Below are 17,027 nucleotides of genomic sequence, written 5' to 3'. Positions count from 1 at the left end.
GGCTGGACAAAAACCAATCCCCACTGCAGTGCATTCAACAGTCGCCATCGACCTGCAAAGGCAGTCAAAACCTCGTGCCGAAATCATGGTTTGCAGCCATCTTGCATGTCCACTGCCATCACGCAGTGGTGCTTCGGTGGCCTCCAACATCATCGACGACGTACTTGGTTTGATCTCTTCTTTCCTGTCCACTGCCTCATATGTTGCCTCGGATCAGTGCACCTGCCTTTTCTGGAGTGCTGCAGTCGTCAACCATGGCCGTGACATCCAACGTGTTATCCACATGCCTCTCCACTCTCCATATGGTAGTGCCCAAAGCCTACTCCAATATTTCCAAGCTATAAATGAGCTTGTGGCCAAACTTGGTTAGCAGCACTCAGCAACCAAGTGTTGGACTTAGTTGTGATTTTGTAGAAAGAGATGGAGCTGATGGGAGTGGTGGTAGTAGTGTTAGCTTCTGTGCTGGTGCTGTGCTATAGTTCTGTGCTGGAAGCTCAGCTTCAGGTCGGGTTCTACAAGAGCACATGCCCACAGGCTGAATCCATCATCGCCAGTGAGGTCAGGAGAGCGCTGGCGAGTAACATTGGCCTGGCTGCTGGGCTCGTGAGGATGCATTTCCATGACTGCTTTGTGAGGGTGAGCAAATTCAATCTGCTCTGTAGATGGCGTAACTCTCAGAACTGAAGGAATGGCTAACTGTCGTCTGTTGCACAGGGTTGTGATGGTTCTGTTCTTATCGACTCCAGTTCGAACAACACTGCCGAGAAGGACTCGTTCATCAACAATCCAAGCCTCCGGGGATTCGAAGTCATCGACAATGCGAAGACCCGATTGGAAGCTGCTTGCCAAGGAGTCGTCTCGTGTGCAGATATACTTGCTTTAGCAGCCAGGGATAGCGTGGTGATGGTAAGACAAGCAAACAAGTTATATATAAAAGAAGAGACCATTAATGTGAAGCTCTGTGCCTGTTGTGTTCTGTAGACGGGAGGAGTGATGTACCAGGTCCCAGCTGGAAGAAGAGACGGGAGGGTGTCGCTGGTTTCTGAGGTGTTGGCTAGCCTTCCGGGTCCCACGTTCGATGTCGACCAACTTACTCGGAGCTTCGCCAGCAAAGGGCTCACTCAGGATGAGATGGTCACTCTCTCCGGTACGTCGCCCCACCTCGTCCATGGAAGGGCTTCATGTGCTTTGAGTCTGCTACTCCCAGTGTTTATTGCATCTAATAGCATACCACACCTCTCCCATTAAATCCTTTGGACACAGTAAGTTGGTTGGTATTGGGGAAGAGTGAAGACACACACTCTGCCGTGCAGTGGAATGGGTGATCGATACCAAGCCCGTTCGATCAAATGACGAATCACGTAGATGGTCCATGTTTTGATTTGGAGGTATCTGATGCGGTCACGCTCGCGTGCATGCAGGTGCGCACACCATCGGCCGCTCGCACTGCGCCGCCTTCAGCAGCAGGCTCTTTGACTTCAACTCCACGGACGGGCACGACCCGAGTTTGGACTCGGCGTACGCGTCGCAGCTGAAGCAGCAGTGTCCGCAGGGCAGCAACGACACCAGCCTCGTCGCCTTCATGGATCCCCGCAGCCCCTACACCTTGGACACCGCCTACTACGCCAACCTCCTGCAGAACCGAGGCCTCTTCGCCTCCGACCAAGCCCTCGCCACCGACTCGACGACAGCGGGCCTGGTGAAGCAGAACGCGGCCGCCGGCGGTGGGATCGCCTGGAAGAGGAAGTTTGCTGCGGCCATGGTGAAGATGGGTCAGATAGACGTGCTGACGGGAAGCGATGGAGAGATACGTAGCCGCTGCAGGGTTATCAACTAAGCGAAGATAGTGTTTAGTTTTATGCGTATGTGTGCTTTGCTTGTGATTTTGATTTGGGCGGAAGCATGTAAAGTTAACGATAAAGTATCTCAAGCTTTTATAAACTGATTGATTTATCACGAGTTGAGGTAAACATCCTTTAGTATTATGACATGCAAGGAGTAACCATTAAGATATTATTTCAGTGTTAAACTACCAGAAAAATAGAAACAATTAGCGAGAAGGCACATGCCATTAAAACTAACTCGTGTTTGCAACAGAAACGTTCTAAATTATTTTGATAAATCTAGACCAACAAAATAAAATTCCTAAAGTGCATGAACAATGGCTTGGGAAGCTTAATTTCCAGTTTCCTAGCAGTACCATGTGGCCTCGTCCTTTGTGATGTGCTCCCATTCTGACGATTGGCTGTTGGAACCATCAGCAATAGCTTCGCTTCCGTATGTACCGTATGTAGGAGGAAGAACACCTGGCTCAGCAGCAGTGTATGCACGAATCTCTGCTGGTGGCCTACACACAGTGTCATTAGCTGGCTTTTCATGTTCAGCAACCACATGGAATTGTTGGTTCCAGCAAGAAAACCCAGATTCGACATGACTTGGTAGAAACTTTGATTCCTGAGTTTGTTCACCATTTGGATGATGACCATTTGCGGTCTGTCCATATCCCAACCAACCTTCAACTTCTGCAGAATCATGAATCTGCGCATGGTCTACCATGGTAGTGCTGTTTGACCTATCAGGCAATGCATTTGTGACTCTGAAAGTAGACATAACAGAAGCATCAACATCATCTGCTTTGCTTTGCCTTATTTCAAGTGGTTCCATGTTAGTGCACAAACTTTGATTGCCCTGGCAACTCCGTTCATCATGCTCGATAATGTCATCCATAGAATTCAAGCTTATTAAATTGTACAATCGTGAAGGCTTCTGTTGCACATCAGATGACTCGTCCAAATTTGCTGAAATAACATGTAATGGATTCAGTGTGACAGATTTGATAGAAAAAAGTGAGCAACAAAATATACTTCACCTGGTATTAGTTTTTGACCTTTCAGTTTCAGTTTGTCATTTTCTACCTCAAGTTTCATCTGAGCAAGTTGAAATTTCACCGTGGATAATGCAATTTCTGCCTCCAGCCAATGTTTCTTGTAAAATAGCATCTCAGATTCTTCTACCGACTTAAAGTGGTTTTCCCCTAAGATCATATCTAAGGCCTCCTGTAGATATGAAAAAGTGTGATACTTTTGACGTCAGCAAGAAGTAATAAGATAAATTGCGCTGCGACTCAAAATGGTACATATTTACCTTGGTCGTGCATCCCTTTAATTCAACATCAACATCTCTCGGTACACAGTTGTTGAAGTTATTATTATTGGCTCCGACTTCTATTCCATGGATAGTCGCTTTCATATTTTTGCTGTTGCTAAACTTTTTATCACTGTCAAACTTTTCATTTATAGAAAATGATATGAAACACTACATGTTAGATAGTGAGTATCAGACATTATGATAAACAATTTAAATTGTAGAAACAAGGGCAGACTTATTAACACTATTATAGCAGATCTTGTTGAAATTAAACTTGGTAGCATAATAAAGTTCATTGCATCAAGAGGTGATTAAAGGCTTATAAAAGAATAAATTAAATTGATTATTAATTTTTAAAAAGGATCTCTTCAAGAAAAGATATTCATATTAAATGTAATAATATAATTTATCCATGGGTACTAGATAAATTCCAGTCATGAAGAAATAAAGGTTCATGAAATTATAATGAGTTTCTTTTAAGTAAAAGGAAGAATATTTTATCTTGTTCTTACTCTTCAATAGCTTTATTTCTAAATCTTAGATTGACAAAAGAAAATTACGATGAATCTAAATAAAGGCCCTTTTAAACTTTCAAGATGAATGAGGTGTAATGGATAGAGAAATAGGAAAACAAATCAAAAATAAAAAAAAAAAGAATGATTTATTCATGATTTACCAAAGGCTTCAAGAATTTGATGGCATGAACATGGTAAAAAAACTACTTATAAGTTTTACAAGCTAGGCTTGAAAAATTACAATAAGATACTTTTATATTTATTTCTAATTATTTTTCAAAAATTATTTCTATTATTTATCAAATAAAAAATTTATAAAATAAATAAATAATAATAAATACTAAGATCTCTATATCCAAAGTTCAATTTTATTACTATAGTAATTGAAGAGTCTAAAAACTTGGAATAAATATCTTTAGAATAATTAATTAATTCTCTTCAAGTTTATGAACAAAGACTTACAAAAGGAGAACAAGAAAAATTTATAAGGCATACAATATAAACCAAGCATACTCTATAAACCAAGCATACTCTTAGAATAAAAGTGAATTCAAATCTCAAAGAGGAAGAGGTGGTGAACAAAAAAGAAAAGGTGGCAAAAATTAAACTAATCACAAATCTAAAATAAACAAAGAGGCTGATGACAAGGCTAAGGTCATGGACGTGATAAAAATTCTAAAAGGTTTAAAATATAATATTATGTTTATAAAAAATATGGAGACTACTCTTTTAATATTATTCTAATCCTAACAATCAAAACGATAAAATAAATTTTATTGAGAAAGAAAAATAAAAATCTTATTTTGCTAGTGACTTATGATAATTTGAAAAAAAGATCATACTATGACATATTATTTAGATATAAAAATTCAAATCACATGTGTGACAACAAAAAACTTTTTTCAAAATAGATATAAGTTATTTTGATAATATTATATATGGTGATATATCTAGTAAAAGGTAAAAGTAATTTTTTTCTTGAACTTAATACTAATAAAAAATTATGCATCTTAGATGTTTATTATGTTTTTGATATGAAAAATAATATTTTGAGCTTGAGGTAATTGCTTGAAAAGATTATGATATTAAGATATCACTCTTTCAATTCATGACAAAATAAAACATTAATCTCACATATAAAAATGATGAAAAATAAAATATTTTCTTTACATTTATATATTTTTTATCAATCAAATTATTTTAAAATCTATATTAAGGATAATTCTATATTATGATAGCTTAGATTTGGTTCTTAAATTTTGAGACCTTAAAACTATTAAAGAAGTATAATATGATGACAAGATTGTTAAGAAATTAAGAAAAATAAAAAGAGCATAACATTAACTTGATATGATGCACTTAGATATTTATGGCACCATCAGATCCAATATCACTTGAAGGAAGTATATTTTCTTATCTTTACTGATAATCATAATAGCAAAAATTATGTTTACATGTTAAAGTAAAAGAAAAAAAAGTAAATTTATAGAATTTAAGAATTTAGTAATGAATACATGTTAAAGTTATTACTTATATAGTTTATTTGCTTAACAAGTTTTTGACAAAACAAATTGATAATATTACATCAAAAAAAGTATATAGCTTATAAAAATCGAGAGTTTATTTGATAATTTTTTAAAGTATTGCATTTGCCAAGATACTAAATGAAAAGAAAAAAAAAGCTTAAAGATAAAAATTAAAAATATATCTTGTTAGATTATGTTAAGAATTCTAATGGTTACAAACTCTAGTTAAATGTTTAAGATATTTAATATGCACTCGACCTGAGATATTATTTGAAATTGGTTTGCTAAGTAGAATATAGAAGCTCGTAAGATATCATTTAAAGGCCACTAAAATTTTTTTATAAAATATTAAAGGAATAATTGACTATGACATATTATATTCATTATCTAAAAGGTTAAAGCTCATTGGTTATACTGATAGTAATTGAGTCAAAAGTTGAAATAGTACAATAAGATTTATATTTTATTTTGGTGAAACTACATTCACATGTTCTTCAAAAGAAAAAATATTTTATTGCTCTATCATGGTATAAAGCAAAATATATAACAGTATTTTCTTGTGTTTGTCATACAATATGGTTAAGAAGACTACTCTTTTGGGCTTGAGTGAAGGTGGTAAGTTCAACTGTGATGGATGAGGAATCCATGATAGCATGGAGGTTAAAGACTTTACACGGTTTGAAAATATCATTCTTAGAGTGTGTGGTCGGCTGGAGACTACGAAATTGAGGTTGTGTTGGCGAACTAATTACCCCAACATTTGGAGAAGAAAGAGATGGAGTAGGAATGAAGGGAATGGGCAATTGCTGAACTGGAGTGGTATAGTGAGGATCATGAGGGGACTCTAACTGAAGCTGTTTTTTATACACCAACCTCCTGATTTTATTCATCCTCAATATAGACATATTTGTAAATTACAAAAAGCTATTTATGGATTTTGTCAGGCTCCACGAGATTGGTATACAGAACTTAACTTTTTTCTGACTTCAGTTAGCTTTCTTAACTCCAAATCTAATACCTCGTTAAAAACTTAGTAGTAGAAGCCAATCAAGATTTATATTGATAACAAGTTAATTATTACCTTAGCCAAGAATTTAATATACTATGAAAGATCAAAATATATCAATATAATATTTTATTTTATAATAGATCATGATAAAAATAATAAAGTAAAACTACTTTATATTAAAGATCTAAATTGATTATTAGTTCATGAAAAAGATTTCTTGCATAAGAGAGATTTATATTGAATATAATAAATATAATATATAGATAGAGATTATATAAACCCTATGTGTTAGGTCATGAAAGACATAAAAAAAATTTGAAGTTATAATAAATTTTTTTAAGTGAAACAAAAAATATTTTACCTTGTCCTTATTCTTTTTTATGTGTTAGCTTCATATCTTCTTCCTATCTATTTCATCATATCCAAGTCTAAACAAGCATATGCTTTTAATTTTTTTTAAAGTGCTCATGACTTAACTTCAAAAGACAAAACAAAAAAATTATTTTAAAGGATATAACAATAATGATGCAGTACAATATAGTGGCATCACCAACATTGTTCTACTACTCTCACATAGGGACCACTAATTTTTTACACTTCAAAGCTAACGGCAAAAGAAATTTAGTTATCAAAAGATTTAACCCTGTAAGATTATGATGAAACAAATTGGCTGAAATAGTTGCATATTTTAATTTATTTCTTGAGAAGAACAAAAGGTTTCAAACATCATAGTTATTTCAGTTCTACCGGCATCAATGTTGACTTCATCTAAATATTTCAATCTGAGAGTTAGCAAGTAAAAGCTAGACATTTTACAGAAGACCATGTTCCAAGCTTATATATTAAGCACTATTCATAAATACATTTAAGCAAAATATTCTAAATCATACAGAAACATTTATAAAATGAGTTATCGAGAAACATGTAACATGTTGAGCTTTCTACCTTCCTGCCTCTGTTGATAAGAGATTTCAGATTGTCAATTACTTGCTGAATAAGCTCCTCATCCTCTTCCTTCAAATTAATAACGCCACCACCACCGTATAGATCGGATACAAGGACTTCGGACAATCCCAGAATTGTTTTAGGAAGAAGCTGAAAATCTTTTCCAGGATGTCTATATTCGGCTGCAAAACCTGAGGCATTTAGGATAAACCGCAAAAACATATTCTAATTGTATGATCTTGAAGTACACTGGCTTAGAATTAGAGTACCTTGACCTACAATCTTAGGACCTATCTGAGGATCGGTTGCCTCACCAGATACAACAGGTTGTGAAATGCTCTCTTGTTGACCCAAAATATTCATGTTTTCTCCAGTTTCACCACATTGGTCTCTTAAAACATATGAAATACAAGCATGCTGCCTTGTGTCGATCTCTTCATCTCCTGACATTCCTGTTTTGTTATTTTCAGATTTTGGATGTCCCCGTCGATGAACAGAAAATGATCCCAAATCATCATTATGATACTCAGGGCAATTTGAACTATCCACATGCTCCGGAAAATGTGAATATTCCAGTTTGGTATTGTCCGAGAGATAATATCCTCCTTGATCAAAATGACTGCAACCCTCTAAATTGTTTAAAATAGGAGAAGGATATACATGATCTCCAGCTCGAAACGGAAACCGATAATAATCTGGAGCTCCTGTCCTGGCTGAATTAGCAGATAAATTGTCCTGAACAAGTGGGACCGAAGAAATGGGCATGCTTTTATCAGATTCACAGAAACGGTATCGATAACACAATGAATTGAAATTTTTCGAATTTGAAGTCATTGATCCAGACATAACACCAAACGAATGCTTTCTATTGTTCGCATTGGTGGAATCACTGGATGCAGAAGATCCATTTACCATGACAGAATAATTCAAAGAGGAATCATCATATATGTCCAAGTTGCAACTATCCTTTGACAATTTCACGTCATTCTCTGCAGCATTCTGAAGGATGCTAGACTTCTCCTGCTCAGCTGGAGAGAAATCATCATTGACGCTATATGGACTTTCATGAAGAGTAAATGCATATCCATCTTTAAATATAATGCGATCAGGTGTTAAGCTTGCCCTAGCTGAGGCATCATGTACTTGGTCTGAAGAATATTGTGCAGCTGGATTACATAATAGAAATATTGTAAAAGTTATGCATCAGAAATATATGTTGATAAATAACATTCTTACTTGTGTCCATAGAAAATGGAAAATAATCTAGAATCAATATATGAGTCAGTCAAATTAGAGGTAGGGTCTGTGCCATGGCATTTTGTCCCAATTAGATGCTGAGTCGGGTACGGGTGCATCTAAAACCTAAAACCATGAAGAACACCATGGACAGACACCAAATTTTCACATTTCATCCAACAAGCTCTAACGTAAATCCAAATAACAATCATCAACATGATCAAAGCTATTGTCCAATCAGCATCCAAGGCATTATGTGCCTTACCTCCATAGGAGGAAGAGGGACGGCTGGCGAGTGAGTGATCCACCAACCAAGAAGGCGTCCGATCTAATCGCCCAAACCGAGGAGTACACGGCCACTCCGGCCGTTCAAGTCCAAAGTCTAAAGCGGGATTCGAGCGGCTCTCGGCTGATCCCCACGGTCGAGGAGCCAACGAGGCATACGAGCCGTGGCGCCGAGCGGCGTCGGCGTGAGGGGCCGAGCGGGAAGAGAAGGCGAAGTAGGACGGGCTCCACAAGTCGTACGACGGCAGCGGCGGGGACGGGGGTGGCGGTCGCGGGAGGTGCCCGAAGGAAGAGACGAGGCGATCGACGTACAACGGCGGCGAGAAGCACGGCGACACGAAGGTAGAGAACGACGGCTGAGGAGAGGACGGGTATAGGAAGGTTGAGAGCGATGGCGGCGGGACGTCGGCGTCGGCGCCGTCGGAGCGAAACATCGCTACTACGCCGTTGAGATCTCCGAAGCAAGTGGAGCAGCGACGTTTCACGGAGAAGAGCGAGAGCGCGAGGAGTGCCGAATATGATAACGACTTTGCTTTAAAAACGGAGCATCTGTCGCGATAGGACTTTCATCTTGGTGATTCTGTTACAACGGAACATATCGAATCCCACCAAAATGGGACTGTGTTTTGATCTGTGCCCGTCCGTGTACGCAGAGTAACGCCTTCTATACGACATACATACGTATTTGGTGTGTTCATACGCTGGATCATAGTCCAATATATGCACAAAATTGAATTGTATGTCAAAATTGGCCGTAGTCTTTAACTAAGGACATGAATGCCAAGGCCAAAAAGTTTTTTAATTTAACTTGAATTTTTTTATGAAGTCTTCCAAGAAAATTGAAGAAATACCAAATGCATGTCCACTAACTATATATGGAAGGATTTTTGTTTTTTGGTGGATTGGCAAATGACTGACGATAGAATAGAAAGAGTTTAAAATTTTCATTTCCAAAATGTACTTTTTATTTGTTTGTATATGTATGTATGCATAGCACACATAATATAAAGATTTAAAAGGTGGGGGCGACTGCAGGAGATGCCTCAAGTGTTCTGCCGGGCTAATGTCTTAAAATGTAATTGATTAGATGGTGTAGATATTTTATTATAGTTGGCTAAATTAATGAATTTACATATTTCTAAAATAAAAAATGGAGATAATTAGACAGAAGGACACAACACTGTAATATTTACTTACTGTTCATTAATTATAATGTTTTAAAATATTATCTTTAATATTATATATAAAAATAAAATTAGAAGTGACTAATTATAGTTCTTCCCATGGAAGAATTCCACAATCTTCTATAAAAGAAAGGAATTATACCACCGAATCAATCAAATTTGTCATTGATTAAGTATATTAGATTTTTAACAATGATATTTATGAATTATGATTGAATTAGCCGTTAACTGTCTATCAGCAAATCGAGCATTTGAGATTGTACCACCGAATCCGTAGGCATTTATTTTTTGAGATTTTGAAAGAGTTTTTGATAATTTAAAATGGTTCTTTGGTCAAAATTAAGTCAAACAAAACAATGGCGAGCCACACATGGGGCTACCCCTGATTTGTAGCGGCCAGAACCACTAGATTAATTTTGTATAGTTTCATCATGATCATCATCCCATCTTACTAACTTCTTCCCGCCACTACATCACAGCCATCCGTCCAAACAATAGTGAAAATTATTATTATTATTATTATATCCGGAACAATAAAGCCACTATCTCAATACCCGAAGTCGCCGGCTCCAACCTAAGCCTCACCCTGCGTCAGCCTAAGCCATCGTTGAAACCGCGAAACAGGACCTGTGCTCTTCCTATCGTATTAGTTTACCCCAGCAGACTACCGGTCTTACGACTGGAGAGAAATGCGGGGCCTACCCTGACCGAATGAGAACCTCCGGAAAGTTCCATAGTTCGTAATTAATAGAAGGGCAGGCTGCCTCTCGTGCAAGGTGGTGACGACATCTGGTTTTGGAGACGGATAAGATCGAAGGGGGCGCCTTCGAAAAGAGGCGAAAACGATCGCTTTGTGTCTTCAGTTTATCCGGTTTGGTCCTTCAAACCGATACCGTCGACTCGCTCACATAGTTGTCCAAGTTTCGATCCCAGCAGCGGTAGCACATAGGAAGACGTTTCCCGCTGCTTCAGAAATGTATACCCCTTCACATCGATTGATCTTTGTCTTATCTATATAAATCCTGACGTATATATAGCGAGGAGTTACCAACCGATCACTGAAATAAGTCCGAAGCTTTCCGTCACCTGTGCTGTCAAATCTTGAGCAAGAAAGGAAGCGGTAAAAGGTTTATCGCCGGATATCGCGCGATCGGATCCGAACGGAACCTAGATATTTGTTTGAGGAGAACGAGGACTTGGTGTATTGGGAGAAGAGAAGAAATGATACTCGTCGCCATCGGGGTGGAGCTGCTGGAGGAGTACACGGCGCTGGTGGCGCGGGTGCTGGAGCAGTTGCTCCACGTCGCCCTCTTACCCTGGCGCATCCGTTTCCTCATCCTGCGGCGTCTCCCCTTCGCCTCCCCGCCGCCGCCCCTCCCCCCGCCGGCCCACGCCCTGCGGGTCCGCGCCCCCGTTCCCTTGGCCACCCGCTGATTTCGCCCTTCCTCTCTGGCTTCTCGGGGGTAGGGTTTTCGCTCACGCTCTCTCGCTGCTCACTGCTGCCATCCCCATGTTGCACATGCGTCAACAAAAAGCTCTCCTTTGGTGTTCTTTTCTATTGGGTTGCTTGTGATTGATAGGTCGTGGATCTCTTCTTCTTGTTCTTTCTTCTTTGTGAGGGATAGAGAGAGTTCTACCACTGTTAGTAATGTTGCTTTGACTTGAAAGATTGAGTTTTTGACTGCTTGTTTTTCTTCAATTTTTTATGATTGTCTCATTCCTTGTTGTTGGGGAAAACCTGCAGCATCTGAAATTGCTGGGAAACCAAATTCGAAAGAAATAGATAGGAATAAGAATCTGGTGGGAGGTCCGGGAAGGGAAGTAGAAAGGAACGATAGAGTTGAGAATTGAGGCAGGGGAAGACCATGTTCATGGTTCAGCTCTAGCTCCTTTAGAAAGGTGAACGTGACTGTAGCGATGGTGCTGGACCTTTAAGCTCACATCTAACCAAGCATCATTCTTACTATGGAATGCCGTGTTCTTGATTCTAGTGCCGTGTTCTTTCAATTACCTTGCATGTTCTCAGTCAACCGAAGAACACGGATGGAGTCGTTTGTGAGCTAATAATGCTTTGAGAATCTTATCGATGCACTATGTTGTCGCATTTTCTAGTCTGTAAAGCGACAGGCTATTATTTTTTGATCGCTTCCTTTACAACGAGGACGGGGAAAAAGTAGCGATAATGTTAAGTATTATGCTAAACTTTGATGAAGACATTCCAGACTTAGCTTTCACGAGGTTTATCCCAATAGTTGCAAGCTGGTTTACATCAGTTGATTTACGTGATGCAAATGCAAATTTTGGGTGCAAGCAGATCCGAAGACGGTTTCTATTTTCGTGCATCGTTCAATATGATAAGACTCGTGATATGCAAACATTAATTTGTCTACCAACTTGTCCGTTCACATCGGAGACACGTACGATGATGAGATGATAGATTTGTTCTTCAAGAGAAGTATTAGGTCAAATGCATTGTCACCGTAATGATGAGATTCTTGATCAATAATTGTACAGGAAATTTTGATTCCTGCGAAAAATTTCATGTGTCTTCTCTTTGCTTGGTTTCTGTCATGCCCTCCTCCTGTTGGGGTGGGAAGAGAAGCAGCGGAATAAATAAGTATTAGGAGAGGAGACTCCTAGAAGAGGTAATACTTGCGGCTCTCACTGCTGGAGCACCGGCAACACCTGCTTCTACATCGACAGAGAAATATGATCGACGGGAGGCGATGGCGACGGAGGTGCGGAAGCGGAGAGGAAGCTTGGCAGCTTGGGTGGCAATTGAGGACTTTTAACACTTAAAGAAAGGGGGCAATGTAGAAACTTATCTACCAAACTAAATTGTCAAGGCTTTCTCCAACACAATCAGTGAGGCTTTCTCCCGGTCTTATCAAATCGAGAGCAAAAGAGGAACAATCCAGAGAGGCTTTTTCAGAGTGTACCTTGGCCCGTCCTCCCAAAACACAAAAAAAAAGGCCCCTATACTCTTCTTTTGAAGAGATCATACAATGCTCGGTAGATGCACATCTTTCTATCATTCTCAGTCCACTTAACACATCATGTCAAATGTCGTCAAATAAATTTTTAGATATCTAACTTGTTGAAGAAGTCCTTGATTATTATTTATAATAAAAATCCTATCTTTGACTAATTCTTTTCTTTCATCATTTTACTATTTCGAAAAAAAAAGGACTTAAGTAAGTTGACTAATTCTTGCATTGACTAGATATGACGACAAATAACATGTAAGTTTCACCTTGTTCATCATCAGAATCAATTAAATATATAGATACTTAAAGCCATCGCAAGTAAAGTTACTGTATTTATTTTTTATGCATATTTATCTCATACTCTATCATAAGTATCCTAACTCAATGAGATGAGATGAACAAATATAAATGTTTGAAATTTTTGATCTTTTGCGGCCATCCTGAAGATCAACACACAAGCACCTATGTAGTAACTACCGTCATGCATGACTCCATATTCCATATATAACTTCTTTGGTAGTTTATTTTCCCATCTGATATGGCGTATTTTGGTCCTATGTGAACCACCAACAAATGCTGTAGATCGACACGACATCATACGCCTCTAGAAGCGCGGGGTGCATGCTACGTCAAGCTCCAACGGTGCGACTGTGTGGCCTGACCATCCCAAGAGCTAGGGGCGGTGCCGTATGCTGTTAGGGCAGTGTTGTTTGACGTCACTCAAGCACCTCTGAAGACGCCATATCGTCAGAGAGGTTGTTCTGCCCCCAGAGTCAACGGCCATGCCGGACCAGGGCCCGACCAATTCCCGCATGCAGGTATAAATACCCCCGACCAAATCCAGGAAAAGGGGGAGGAGGAAGAAAAAGGAATAAAAACCAATCTAACTTGCTCGTTGGAGGGGCCAAAGTCGGGACACACCCGATGAATGCTTTTTTGCAAGGAGGTGGTCGTCATCAAATCACAGGCGCCTTCACCCCGAAGTCGTCTCCCAATACGCAGAGGAGGGCGACCTAATGGCTCAGATCTGACGGGTGCCACTCTCGTCTCTCTTTCCAAAAAGGAGCCCCACGGTGAGGAAGGTCGCCATCTATCCTAAAGACGAGCGGACACGTCTTCCCACAAACGGAGCTCGGGATCGACGGACCTTGGAAAGTCAACCCTCGCATTCGTACCAGAAGTTCCCGATGTCGGCACGTGGGCCTAACCGTGCTGACTTATCACCCACGGTACCTTTGTTGACTAACAGATTGGCGCTAGAAGGAGGGCCCATGTCGCAGGAACAGTTGAAAGGAATGCGCCCCGAGAGGGAGCTCCTAACTGACCCCCCTTCCACCGAGCTAGAAGGACAAGCCCTCTCCGCCCCTACGGACGAAAGGATTTCGGCTTCAACGCCTGATCGTTACTTGCGCCTGTTCAACGACCCAGGATTGTCGCCCCCAGGGCTCGCCCCGGGGTGCCCGACCGTGACACCCAAGGCATTCCTTAGCCTAACCAAGCAAGTACAGAACATGGCAGGCATGATGCACACACTTGCCCCGGTCATCCCCCGACTCGGGCAGCCCCCGACGCCCCCGACCGATCCGACCTGACAACCCCCGAACAGGGAACAACTCGGGGTTAGGGCAGCCTCTGGGTGGGCAACGGACCCGAGGGGTCCTCCCGAGCAGAACGCGCCCGCACCTTGCCGAGCCACCCCATCTCATATGGAGCCTGACACTATATCGTCTGATTCGGCGGATGACTCACTCAGAGCCCAGTTATCCCGGTCAATCAACGTCTGGACGTGTTCCAACACGAGCTTTGGAGATCGCGTAGTGAGCCCAGCAAGGGCGCTTTGGGCCTTTTTGACGGGTTTCAGACCCTCAAGGTTCTTCTGGTCGTTGATTAAGAAGCCGCCAACGACCATTTCTGAGATGCTTCAACGCACCAACCAGTACGTTGCCGCCAAGGCTTTGGTGGTAGGGAGGCGCATGGAAGGCAAGAAGCCGAGGATGGAGTTGTCTTAAGGAATGGCCTCGGCGGTCCCGCAAGGGGCCCAACCGACAAGAGCTGCTACTCCTAAGACCACCATCTCTCCCCTTAAACGCATTCCACACTGAGATCTTCCTCCAAATTAAAGAGACAGGCCTCTTGCAGTAGCTTCGCCTTATGAAGGCCACCTGTAGAGACCAATCTAAATATTGTAGGTTCCATCGGGACCACGGCCATGACACAGAGGACTGCCATGACCTCCGGAACCAGATAGAAGCACTAATATGGAGAAGCCACCTCGGACGCTATCTCAAGTCCCGGAAGGTGACTCTGAGCCCCAGAGGGCCCCCCGAGAGACAGATCAACGTTATCTCTGGCAGGCCAACAGCCGGTGGCACTAGCACGATAGCAAGAAAGGCCTATGCACACAACATGGTGGAGAAGCATCCCCACCCTGAGCACGAGCCTACAATTACCTTCGGAGTTGGAGAGGTTGAGCACTCCCACCATGATGATGCTCTGGTGATCTCCATCCAAATCGCCAACGCCTGGGTCAAGAGGGTGATGGTTGATACGGGGAGTTCCGCCGACGTCCTCTACTTCGATGCCTTTGGGAGGCTCGGTTTGACCTAGGAAAATCTTACCCCTGTGACGTTAGCTCTTACAGGGTTCACCAGATATTCCATCTCCCCGCTCAGAACCACAGTGCTCCCCATCACCCTTGGGGAGGAACTGAAGATGAAAATAATAATGACCACCTTTATGGTGGTCGACCTACCATCGGCCTACAATGTCATCCTCGGCCGCCTGACCCCTTCCCCTTCTCACTCCCCATGCCCTCTCCCTGGACAGAGGTCCCAGATGATGCCAAGGGGGCGCTCGAGCGCGTGGCCCGACTGGCCGGCGTCTTTCGGACCGCCAGCTTTGTCCTCTTGGGAGGGCGCTCCGTTGCCGGTGATGCCGGCCTCTTTGAGGTCCCCTCCAACGGGACAATCTTGCCTCTGGAGCCTTCCTCGTCTCGAGGTGGGGGCTCGATGGCCCTGGTGCTCGCCTTCCTCGTCATTAATCGTAAGTCCACCATTTCTGCAAGAACAAATACCGGTTAGACGCCATGAAATGAACAAATGAGCCGTTATATGCGAATAGCCATACCCCCAATGGCGGGGCTCAGCTCAGCTCCAACCATCCACTCCTCGGTCATCTCTTTTATTACCCGAGAAGAGGACGGGATGCTCCTCAGATGGTCCACCAGCGCTGTGTCGCCAGCAGGAAGCGACGGGAGGGCATTATCAATGGGCCGAATGGCCCACCCGGTGCTGAAACCCAACTCTTGATCACAACTGATGAAGAAGAAGCGCCAATTCCAACCTTTATTGTTGGAGGGCGTGCCGCTAATCTTAAAACCGCTACGAGCAGTTAGGTAATATCCGCCTGGCCCCTTCCTCAAGTGGAAGCAAGTCAGGAATAAAGGGCGGGATTGTTCAATCCTAGCCCCCCGACACTCCTAGATGAATGCCACCAAGTACCGCCAAGAGTTGGGCGACACCTGGGACAGGGAAATCCCCCAGAAGTAAAGGCAATCCCCAATGATAGGGTGCACCGGAAATCGCAGGCTGGCTTCAAGCGCCCCCACCATCAGACAGAACCCGTTGGGGAACCGATCATATGGTCGCTGCCCTAGAAAAGGGGTGTGCAAGTGGTAATGCTTCGAGATGCGATAGTGGTCCCAAAGCATGTATCCCGTAGCACTCTCAAGAGGTCCTCGATGACCATTGAGTCCATATCATGCAGGGACTTCAAGGCCTCTAGCTCGGCGGTGCCCTTAGAGATCCCTGGTGAAGCACTACCCGAGGATACACTCACCACCTCATCACGAGAACTCACCGAAGGAGAAGGAGAAGGCGGGGGAGAAGGAGAAGGTGTGGCAGAAGGAGTGGGAAGGGGGGACGAGAAGGAAGATGAAGACATCCCGACCTCAAAGTCGCGAGAAAGAAGTCTGGTCGTCAGGGACTAGAGCTGAACCAAAGAGGGCAGCAAGGTTGCAAGGAAGGAGTCGAAGCACGAAGCAGAGGACTGATCGCATGAGTGACGATAACTGCCTTGGATGGGGACTATATGATGGGTGCAACCTACGACAATGCGATGGATAGGGCTTCCTGAAGAGAGCAACACTCGCGACATTTAAGACCCATCACAACCCCTCGGATTTGCCAGATTCG

At 42.1% G+C, this 17,027-nt stretch overlaps 2 protein-coding genes across 2 annotated transcripts; both read left to right on the top strand.

Moving 5' to 3' along the window:
• The first annotated feature begins 370 nt into the window (after window positions 1–370).
• LOC135611710 (peroxidase 5-like) lies at window positions 371–1,956 on the top strand. Its single transcript, XM_065107360.1, has 4 exons — window positions 371–636; window positions 715–906; window positions 982–1,147; window positions 1,422–1,956. Exons 1-4 carry the CDS (start codon window positions 421–423, stop codon window positions 1,835–1,837), a joined length of 990 nt encoding a protein of 329 aa, XP_064963432.1. The 5' UTR covers window positions 371–420; the 3' UTR covers window positions 1,838–1,956.
• Window positions 1,957–14,985: 13,029 nt separating this feature from the next.
• On the top strand, window positions 14,986–15,441 carry LOC135611527 (uncharacterized). The gene has a single exon (XM_065107166.1). The coding sequence runs from the start codon at window positions 14,986–14,988 to the stop codon at window positions 15,439–15,441; it is 456 nt and encodes a 151-aa protein (XP_064963238.1).
• The last annotated feature ends 1,586 nt before the right edge of the window (window positions 15,442–17,027 follow it).

This window comes from Musa acuminata, chromosome BXJ2-5 (assembly GCF_036884655.1).
Source record: "Musa acuminata AAA Group cultivar baxijiao chromosome BXJ2-5, Cavendish_Baxijiao_AAA, whole genome shotgun sequence".
Taxonomy (NCBI): domain Eukaryota; kingdom Viridiplantae; phylum Streptophyta; class Magnoliopsida; order Zingiberales; family Musaceae; genus Musa; species Musa acuminata.
The sequence above is the reverse complement of the archived record's forward strand: the minus strand, read 5'-3'. Positions and strand labels throughout refer to the sequence as shown.

Coding starts and splice junctions, on each gene's coding strand:
- LOC135611710 (XM_065107360.1), top strand. CDS start 421: ATGGAGCTGATGGGAGTGGTGGTAGTAGTGTTAGCTTCTGTGCTGGTG. Junction 907..981: donor CCAGGGATAGCGTGGTGATG/GTAAGACAAGCA, acceptor TGTGTTCTGTAG/ACGGGAGGAGTGATGTACCA. Junction 1,148..1,421: donor TGAGATGGTCACTCTCTCCG/GTACGTCGCCCC, acceptor GCGTGCATGCAG/GTGCGCACACCATCGGCCGC.
- LOC135611527 (XM_065107166.1), top strand. CDS start 14,986: ATGAAGGCCACCTGTAGAGACCAATCTAAATATTGTAGGTTCCATCGG.